We start from the raw sequence: 10,591 nt of genomic DNA on the forward strand, positions 1-10,591 counted from the left end.
TTAACCGTGATGCTAATTGTCAGCCAGTCTTATTTCGCTATTTGCGTGTATTCCTCAATAGGCTGCCTCATACTGTCCCAAGATCCAGTCATTTCTATATATATCTATGTTTTCTCACTTCATCTCCTCCTCCATTTATTTCACTTAGTCTGTCACCATTTCTTTCCACTTACTAATTTTCTCCTTCTATTCTTCTACTACAGCAGCTGTAGCTTTCTTTTCCTTTATGCTGCTTTTGCTGCATGAATTGGTCTATAACTGTAGTGGTCTATCTTCCCTATTATCCCAGTTTGTATTGTGTTTAAAAGATTGCTTACTCCTGTTATTCGTTTGTGAAACAAAACCAGTGTCATAAATCCATCTCTTCAAGGACAAAACTGAGAATAAGAAAACAAAGCTTCTCATGGTGTTGATGGCAAATTTAAAGTGCACATGGGATAATGTTGATTAATGTGGACGAGTGCTAAAAGGACGTCCTATAGGTTCCAGGGACGGGTCCCTCAGTGGGGAGGAAACTCGCACAGAGAGCTCCCGTTGGGACGCCCAGAGTTGGGGAGCCCCAGGCAAGTGTCAGGGCTAACCAAATGCAAATCACTGGCCAAGGACGTGCTGCAAAACACACAGTTGTGTGAAGTGTGGTCTCTTTAATGTGTGACCATGTAAAGGCGAAGACATGTAAATGAGGAGTTCCAGTTTGCACATGTATGATGTTAGTATATAATGACCTACTGTGGTGCAAAGATTAGTTAAGCAGTCTATCTGGTAATGGCAGAGGAAACAGTGTGTGCACCATTGTTTTCTTTGTAATGTCTGATTATCTTCATGGTACCACACTGACTTCCATGTGAAGTGAGCAGACATAAAAACACACTAGTTTGTTCCATCCCATCATTTTTTCCATGTTAGTTTATTTTTCAGTTGCTTGGAAAAACAAAACAAACAAGATGACCACTATTGCGAAATCTACAGCTTGTCTGTTTGCTGACCAGAGCCTTGTTTTTCAATATTCATGAGAATATGCGAATGGGGTCTCATTCAATTGTCGAGTGAGTCATGTGACCCAAGCAGAGGGGTCTAAGGGCACGCAAGGTGGGGAAGCCCCCACCAGCCCCCATCTGCTGTGAGAGCGAGTAGCTCTTTGCATAATGGTAACGCACCGATGAGTATTTTTCTTTTCATGAACTAAAACATAGTAATACCACACTTACACAGCAAGCTAAGTATAACAAATGTTTCAGATGTCGTGAAAACCCACCGGATGGGAAAGTATACATAAATGAGCTAAATATAATTTAAACAGGAACCTAGAAACAAAATTCAGACAACAAAAGACAGAATAAAACAATAAAACATCACTTCTTAAGCAGACACACACTGAATAGACGATTAGGCTGCACTTCCAAAAACATTTGTGAGCTTTAAAATCACCCTTCTCCTCTAACTAATCTTCTGGGGTGTGTTTCTACCACACAGGATTTTTAATTCTTGATGCAAGACAGAGAAAATAATATAAAAACAAAACTGCCCACAGATATTCAATGGGAAACTAAGTATGTGTATGCATGTGCATATATGCATGTATTTTTGTGTGTGCGACTATTCCCAAACAAAGAGCTACTTCCTGATAGAAATGCATGGGAAGGCCAAACTCTAGCCACACAACCACAGTCTTTGTGTAACATCTCTGTTGCATGATCAACCTATATTCCAATGATTTTAAATCCTTGTATGCAGATTATATATAGAGCCCATTTATAAATGGTACATGATTGGCTTGGTACGTCAAAATCATAGTACACACATTAGCTGGAATAAGGGTCACATGAAGCTTATGAGGTCATACAATAGGATTTCTTCTTTTTGTCATCTTCAAAATACACAGGTTATATTAAACACTTGCAAAATGTCCACTGCAAAGATAGGCTTGAGTAGGAGAAATATTTAAGAAGCATTTCACTTCTGTTTCTCTGTGTTGCCATGCTCTTTTTTTTGTTATCACATCACTATTTTCCTCTTCAAATGTCTTTTTTTTTCCTCCAGCAACAGAATGTCATTTTGTCCAACTGTTTAGTCCTCAGCATGCCCTCTGCTGCCACAGGCCCTGAAGGCCTCGAAACAAGAGAGCTCTTATGAAGATGGATAAATGACAAGGCCACTAGTCCATTAAAACGTCCTACAATCCCTTACTATGCTCAACCATTTGTCTCACTACTGAGATTTTTAATATTAAACCACAAGCACTGATTCAAATTCAAACGTTTGCTTTTTTAATTTTAAAAGCAAAACAGTGCAAAACAAATCAAACTTGTGCAATAAGGCCTACCACTATTACCTCATACATACATTTTATCATAAAAACAAGACTTGAAACAACAATAAAAACATTAAATGATTATAAAAAATAATATAATAACATATCAAAGATGACAACAAAGCATGTACATGCACGGCTTAACAGAGGAGACCTTCCCCTGTAGGACAAAAACAAAAGAATTATCAGACAGCAGTGTTTGTTTTAATGCTTTTCTAATGCTCCAACCCCCCTGACTGCAATATTCCTACTGCTTCTATTGATGACACCGGCCTGAGCTCGGGGAGCAGGGAGCTAGGGTGCCAGAGGGGTGTGTCGTCTCATATGGGCTCAAGCAGCCATCTGCCACCCTACTCTAGCCATCCTGATCCTTATCCTCAGCCCAGTCTGGCCCAGCAGGCCCGCTGTCTCATCCCCACAAAAAGGCATCCTGCTGGGGGGTGTGCAGTGGGGGAGACAAAGGCGAGGAGGAGCTGCGGGAGCTGGGGAGCGAGGCCCTTTGACCTGGTCCCTGGCCTGGCGGGGCAGACGGCCCAGACAGACAGCACTGTGTCTACTCACTGCCTCCTCCTCTCTCTTTTATCAGCCACACAGACCCCAGGGGCTAACTGAGAGACCAAGGAGGGGGTGGAGAAAGAGACAGAGAGTGGGGGAGGGTGGTGTGCAAATGAACACAATGAAGAGACCGACATAGACTACCCTGACCTCCCCCTCCCATTCATCTTTGGGTACAGATCTCTCTATTCCCTACGGGCGGGCTGCTCCTCTCCCCTGTGTGACCCCTCTGTCGTCTGTTCCCTCCTTTATCGCTCAGCGGCCACAGCCTGACGAGCTCCTGGACTCTGTGTAGCCGAGCACGCCCCTACTGGCCGTACATACGTTGCTGCTTTCTCAAATGTCTGGCAAATCCTCTTTTCATTGTTTGAACGCCACATGTAGTGTTGCCTTGATGGCTCAGGGCTATCGGTTTGGTGGATAGTGTATGGTTTGTTTGTGGTAGATATGAGCAAATTGTACAATTAAGTTCAACATCCATGTAAAGCATGTATTTATTTAAATTAGTGAGTAAGGTTATTTTTAAATTCCTGTGTTTTGGTAAAACTACAAGAGCAGATTGATGCTCACTGGAAAATGTTTCCTCGGGGCGTCAGGGGGGGTTGTCTCCTTTCCTCATGAGGGAGCTGGCCTCTAGGCAGTGGTGGTGAGCTTTTGGATGGTACGGTTGTAGTATTGGGTGGTGAGGGCCTCCAAGGGGCTCCAGCGGTGTGCATGCAGCTCGATGACCTCCATGAGGAGAGAGCGGGTCAGCTGAGATTCGACCGGACTAAGCATCTTGTCCCTGACGGCTGCTAGAAGCTCTGTCATCATCTCTGGGAGCTGCTCCTCCAGGAGACACCCCATGCTCTGCAACTGATAAGAGGGAGGAAGTGAGGAGTCAGGAGGTCAAAGAAAGTGTGTGTGTGTCCCTGCAAGACAACGTCTGGCACCTTGTTACTGTGGATGCAGTCAGACAGCAGTGAGCGCGCGTGCATGTTTGCGTGTGAGTACGAGAGAGAGAGAGCCTGCTGGTAAGTAATCAAGGCTGCAAAGGATGTGTTTGTGAGCATGGGAACTGTTTGCCAACCAGAGTTCGCTTGTTTTTGCTCTTTCGGTTGTTCTGCTCTTCTACAAAGACCCAAATCTGATTAAATCCATAGTTCTACCTAAATTCACATGCACTACTTTATTATTCATAATCCTCAGGAGACTGCCATAGAATATCAATGCCATAGATGCCAATATAATGCCATAGAATATCAAAGATATGTGTTCGAGATTGTACATACTTGAGATTGTACCGTCTATTTAAATAAAACATGGGCTTCAATAGGTCTGTTAGAATTTGTTTCTGACACATATACACATGATACATTTGTTCAGATGTTCTACTGCTTGTAATGTGGTTGCCTGGTTTTAAATTTCAAATCAGCTTCAAACAGAGATAAGTATTAACTGTGCGTGAGTGTGTGGGGGGTACCATACCTCCATGGAACAGCAAAGGACAGCATCTTCCTTAACATCTGTGGACTCCAACAGCTAAAAGGGACAAGAACAGACACTATGTGAATATTCTGGGACACCGCAAAGCAAAGAGCTGCACAAAAAAAGTGAGTGCGCCAACCCTTACAAGGCCTGGCAGAGATATAAATATATGTATTTGGATGTAGACCACATGGGGAGATTAAGCAAATGCAAGTGTTTGTGTGTGTTAATCAGTTCACAAGAGAAGGGAAAAAAGACCTAATCCAGATTGTAAATATTTTCCACATTAAGATTTTAAATCTTGGAAGACAACACACCAGGCTTTCATCCTGGCAAGCTAGCTACCCATCAGACATCAAGGCTGGCTTTGTGCACACTGTATGTGGCCAAAAACAAATCGTATAGCTGGTAAACATGATAGCTGGCTTTCCACCCCCGGCCCCATGCACAGATGGGCATTTAACTGGCGTTTTCAAACAATGCAGAGAGAAATGGCGACAGTGGCAGGTATGACGACAGGGAGCCTCACATACTAGATTGTGAAGATCTAGTGTCAGATTACAGCAGAAAGGAATTTGGTGAAATACTTTTTTTTGTTTGGTTTTTAAATTTTGCATAAGTCTGTTTCTAAAGTGCTACTTTGTTTAACCTGAAGGAGGGAAAGGAAATAACAGGGAGTAAGGGGCAAGAGTGTTCTTGCTGGAGTAATGTCTAATTAAACTTTGGGACTGTAGACCTGCTGCAAAATGAGCAAAATAAGACCCGCAGGGTACAAGCACACAGTTATGAAAAAAATAAGTGAGATCATGGAGGGAAGGATCACCTCCATCTGATGCTGCGATTCACACTCAATGCGAGCTGGCCTGTTATTTCCACGGCGCAAGCTTAATGGTATTCCACCTATCATTCAGGCCCAGCAGTTGCGCAGATGTCAGCTCCTCAGTATGCTTAGACGGGTGTGGTGACAGTGTGGCTGTTGGATGTGAGAACTAAAGTCTTGTCGTTCCCAGAGTAGGAGAGCTATGTGACAAGCAGGATTAGCTCATAATGAGTTCTCTGGGGAGGGCAGGGTAAAGTTTTTGCTCAATACGTTTAAAATGGTCTAATCTATACTCATTTACAATCATCTCTTCTATACACTGCGATACTTTCTTTTTCCACCCCCACACCATAACATTCATTAAATTGCTCCATATTACCTGTGGACTACTTAAAACACACACACACACACACACACACACACACACACACACACACACAACACACACCCACACCACACACACACACCCCACACACACACACACACCCACACACACACACACACACCACACACAACACACACACACACACACACACACACACACACACACACACACACACAGTCTCTTTGCTGAAGCTGAAAACAGCCAGATCTCGAGTTAGTTACTTCATCAAGAAACAAAGCTCTCTGCACAGGGAAACCTTGGGATTCTGTGTGATTTACATTTACAGTATACACAATCAAAAGACATTTGATCGGGAACATAAAAAGCAAAAAAAAACTAGGACAGCTGTAATCGTCTTGTAGCACTGAACGGAAGAAATGCATTCAACATGACAGCTCCTTGAATGACCCATTGAAGTCTACTCCGACGAGCCTTCATTTGTCCGTCAATTACTCAAACGCATGTATATTTGTATATTTTGAAACCTGTCATCATACCGCTAGCTAAAAAAAAGTAAACGATGTATGAGTGCTGAGAGAAAAACATGTTTCATCTGGGTACTAATGACACGCGGGTTGCTTTCCAATAGTTGCATAGCAACAGCAGGTCTAGCGTCAGGAACATAACTACCCTTAGTTACATTACATAATTTTTCACTATTTCTGTACTTTACTAACTACTTAAAAAAAGCCTACAAACAAAACAAAAAGTAAAATATAAAACACTTACAATTGCTTGATGCTTAAAAACAAAGTTTTTTTAAATGAATGTGCATTATCACTGTACTAATATACTGTAATTTCTGAGATGATTGGCTAAGACTAAGAGGGCCCATGATGACTTTCAAAGAAGGATACTACCAAGGCACAATATAAATAGCTCCTGAGGTCACCACCAGACATAGTGTATGTGCATGGATTCTGCAGCGTGCAACTGCAAACCAATACCCTGTCAAAGGACTCTGTGGGCCACACGCAAGTCTTGGCTTCAGTAAAAGATGGTTTTATATGTTAATGTGAGTGTCCTGCTACCTGCCTTCTGATTTTCCATGACTACTTGGCTGTGCAGGACTGATCATCCTTATAATAAAAAAAAAAAAAAGTTTGATTTGTTAAGTGAGCATGGTAAATAAGTTATAATTTATCTGAAGGTGTACACATAATCGAGGATTATCTAACTTAGTGTATTTATGTGGATTGTGGCATTTAAAAAAAACACTATTGGCTTGTGAGTCATGAATGGATGAGATCACCGCTCACTGACTTGCTCTGTGTATATGTACAGCTGTCATGTATACTCAAACACACTTCCTAACACACCTCAGTTGTTACCTAATCCTGTTCTGCAGGCTACAACTACAGAAGACAGCGGCTACACGCAAACGTGCAGGCCCATATACAGTACTTTCCTACGTAAACACATACAGGCGAGCGCACATTATGGCACAAGGCTTTTCGCTGGAATCAACAACTACATGTTACAGTGTAGACAAAATAGCAGATGGATAGAAATCAGAAAACAATGCCTCTTGGAAATGGAGATACAAGTATCACACACACACACACACAAATAGTTTGACACTGTTCAGGTGTGTTATGACCTCAAGCACCATCAAGCTAAATGTGACACTGCTGATGCTGGAATATGGAGGAGTGTTATACACCCTGGGTCACGTTGTGGAGCCCTCTTAACAAGCTGAGATAATGCCCTGGGCACAGCTCAGAAAGGGTGTGGATGGCATTAATTGTGTGTTGATTGTTGTGTTTGTTTGCAAGAGGTGTGTTGAGTGCCAGAGCAGCATAGGAACCTGAAACGTGCATCAAACCTGCCATTATTTCTTCTATACCTCTGAAACTATTCTTTTGAACTGTTTTTCACTCCCAGATTCTGTCATCTCTCCTCTCCTTTCTCTCTACCTGCTGTGCCATCAGTAAACTGCAGTAACTGTCAACCTGACCACAGTCTCCTCCACTTCCTCTCACCTCTTCTCTCTTTTTCACTACCACCCTCACTCGCTTCCCCTTTCAATATTCCATCTGTTGAACCACTTCTGTATTGCAGCGAGTCGGCTGTGGCTACCCTATATGGTTTCCATAGTGACTAAGGGAGTGTGTGTAAGAGAGCATGACCAGCTAATGAGAAATGAACCTTGGGTCAGACATTTTCCTGGAACTGAACGTGTCCTGACTGTTTACACCACTAACCAAACCCTGCTGTGGTGTCTCAAGTCTAGACTAGGTCTGGCCAAAAACAGGAAACTTTGTGCACATATCGATCTGAATGGACAAGATGTACAGACGCAGCTGGATGATTCCCACTAACTGGAACACTTGGATGGGGTTAATCATTGGTAGTTTTGCATTGCTGAATCTATTATGCTGCAGTATGATTTGGCTATACCACCTACTTATTCTGGGATAGGGGAAAAAAATTCTCTGGCTTGCTTTTGTTTCTTTAAACCAATCACAACCATCCTGGATGACGCTAAGCCCAGATAGCAAAGATAGCGAGAGGAGAGGAACATCTGGCGCGTCAGGCTTTGTCCCAGCAGTTTCCATTGTTGAGCCAGACTAATCTGGATACAGTACCTCTCGTAGGCAGGTGTAGATTGGACACACCAGCACCCTGAATGGCTCCGCGGAGCTGCTCCTCATGGTGCCAAACACCTCACACAAGAAGGTGATGAAACCTAACCACTTCTCCACATCGGACTGCTGGAGCTCCTCTCGACAGGCAAAGTCCCTCTGTGGGGAGGTGAACATAGGGAAGAAAAACAAATACAGATGCATATTAAGTTTGGAAAATACACTGAAACACGACAGGCTATCCAGCTTTTGTAAATGTGTAATACAAGTTCTCAGTAGGCAGTAGGTAGGTGGATAGTTAAGTGTTTCATAAATTCATCAGCAGTGGTGGTAATCACTGTTAACATCTTTGCGATCTCCCAGATGGGAGTTTTTGTAGGTGGCACAAGTATTAACCTCGCAGCTTAAAGTACTTAAAGCCAAAAAGCACATTTAACAAATTCATAAGTTTCTTTTATCTGCCAGAAGTGGAAGAGAATATGTTAATTTGGTTTAAAAGTGAAGGGTAGTGAACTGTGACAGTGCTGTAAAAGTGTTGGAGTTAATATGGGTTAATGCGTAATGCACACTTGTGAAGATGTTATACAGCAGGTTAAACTGAAACTTTATTAACAGTCAGAGCAACTCACTGCTTCTCCAGAGTGTACTGCCTGTTACTGGAGTGCACTAGAAACATGAGCGGCTTAAAGTATATTCCCAGCGACTCGCACAACTGCACTGAAGGTCTGCTTGTACACAGACATACACAGAATACGCAACCTTGAATGGATACAAAAAATAAAACTCACTCACTCAGTCAAAAACAAACATACCACACACAAACTCAAAAACAACTGCACAAACCTTTCATACACCTCCAAGGACATTGCCACTGTATTTGACACTCGCACAACAAGCCAGCAAAATGGCAGGATACACATCCCAAAGCAGACAAAAAAAATGACTGAAGCGTTATCAACAGAAGAAAAGAAGATGATGGTGCAAAAAGCCTCAGAGCTAGTTAAACAAAAGGCCACATGTAGAATCTTTCATAGGTAACAGTCTGACTATGTTTAATGAAAGCAACAACAGACCCTGATGTCTCTCTTTTTATACACAAAGCGGTTACAGATTAATCGCCCCCATATTGAGATCCAGGGGTCTGGGAGAAACATCATTAATGATGACCTTCATAAGCCCACTTGTGACATTTAAAATGTTTTAAAGCAAAAAGCCAAAATGTCAAAGACGAGGAGGGGGTCTATGCTGGGAAGTGGGAATTAAAGAGAGAAATAAAAGAGGAGCAGGTGACACACAGCTGTGAAAAAGGGGGAATAAATAAAAAAGGGGGTAAAAGGATTATGATGGGATTCTTACTGCTGGGTCAGCGATACAAAATCTCAACATCTAAAGAAAGAGGTGTTTTAATGGAAAAACACAAAAACAGAAGGGAGGAGAAAAAAAAAGAAAAGTGTAGGAGTGCAGTCGAAAAGAGCTTCTGCAGGAGAAGGAAACAGGAGTAGGAGTGAAGGGAAGGGAAAAAAGGCACCAGGTGGGCTAACATTTAGACATTGAATTTCTTCTGAAGACAGCATGTATATGTCTCGTTTGCCAACTTCTAGACTGCCGCTCTGGCGAGATTTGTCTGAATCTCAGTATGGCGGAAAGGGTGAAAGAGAGAGAGGGGACGTGTGCAGGGAGAAGTAGAGAGGCACTGGCCCGTGTCGTTCTGGGTGAGGGGAGGCGATAAGACAGGGTAGCATAGTAATAGAGAGCTCATGAGAGACGAAGAGGGGGAGCGAGGCATGTTTTCATCATGGGTGCAAGACTGGAACTGTGCAGTTAAGTGAAGGGATGGAGGGTGAAGGAGGGGACAGGCCTCTCTCCCCTGGGTGTTTAGATTAGCTACTTTGCCCACTGACATTTAACACACGCACACGCACGCGCACACACACACACACACACACACACACACACACACACACACACACACCACACACACACACACACACACACACACACACACACACACACACACACACACACACACACACACACACACACACACACACACACACACACACACACACACACACACACACACACACACACACACACACACTTTTATGAGGAAGTCCTTTCAGGTGGAAACACCTAAGGGTAAATGAAGCTAATGAAATTACAGGGAGGATTTTGTTAAAACATACAGTATAAAAAATTGCTTGTTTCCCAAAATAACATCTACTCTATTATCAAGTGCTGGTAACTTACAATTCAATTCAATTCAATTTATAGTATCAATTCATAACAAGCGTTATCTCAAGACACTTTACAGATAGAGTAGGTCTAGACCACACTCCAGAATTTACAAGGACCCAACAGTTCTAGTAGTCTCCTCCAGAGCAAGCAACAGTGCGACAGTGGTGAGGAAAAACTTCCTTTTAGGAAGGAACCTCGGACAGACCCAGGCTCTTGGTAGGCGGTGTCTG

At 42.8% G+C, this 10,591-nt stretch overlaps 1 protein-coding gene across 8 annotated transcripts in view; it reads right to left on the bottom strand.

Annotated features, from left to right (window-relative positions):
- Nucleotides 1-222: 222 nt before the first annotated feature.
- Nucleotides 223-10,591, bottom strand: part of ctif (CBP80/20-dependent translation initiation factor) — a 53,490-nt gene continuing 43,121 nt past the window's right edge. For all 8 annotated transcript variants that reach the window (XM_032539941.1, XM_032539945.1, XM_032539943.1 and 5 more), the window contains 3 exons: nt 8,127-8,282; nt 4,334-4,387; nt 223-3,721 (listed from right to left, as the gene is read on the bottom strand). In XM_032539941.1, coding sequence (XP_032395832.1) covers nt 3,500-3,721; nt 4,334-4,387; nt 8,127-8,282 — 432 coding nt within the window. In that variant the 3' untranslated portion in view covers nt 223-3,499. The remainder of the gene's footprint in view (nt 3,722-4,333; nt 4,388-8,126; nt 8,283-10,591) is intronic.

This window comes from Etheostoma spectabile, chromosome 16 (genome assembly GCF_008692095.1).
Source record: "Etheostoma spectabile isolate EspeVRDwgs_2016 chromosome 16, UIUC_Espe_1.0, whole genome shotgun sequence".
NCBI classification, from domain to species: Eukaryota; Metazoa; Chordata; class Actinopteri; order Perciformes; family Percidae; genus Etheostoma; species Etheostoma spectabile.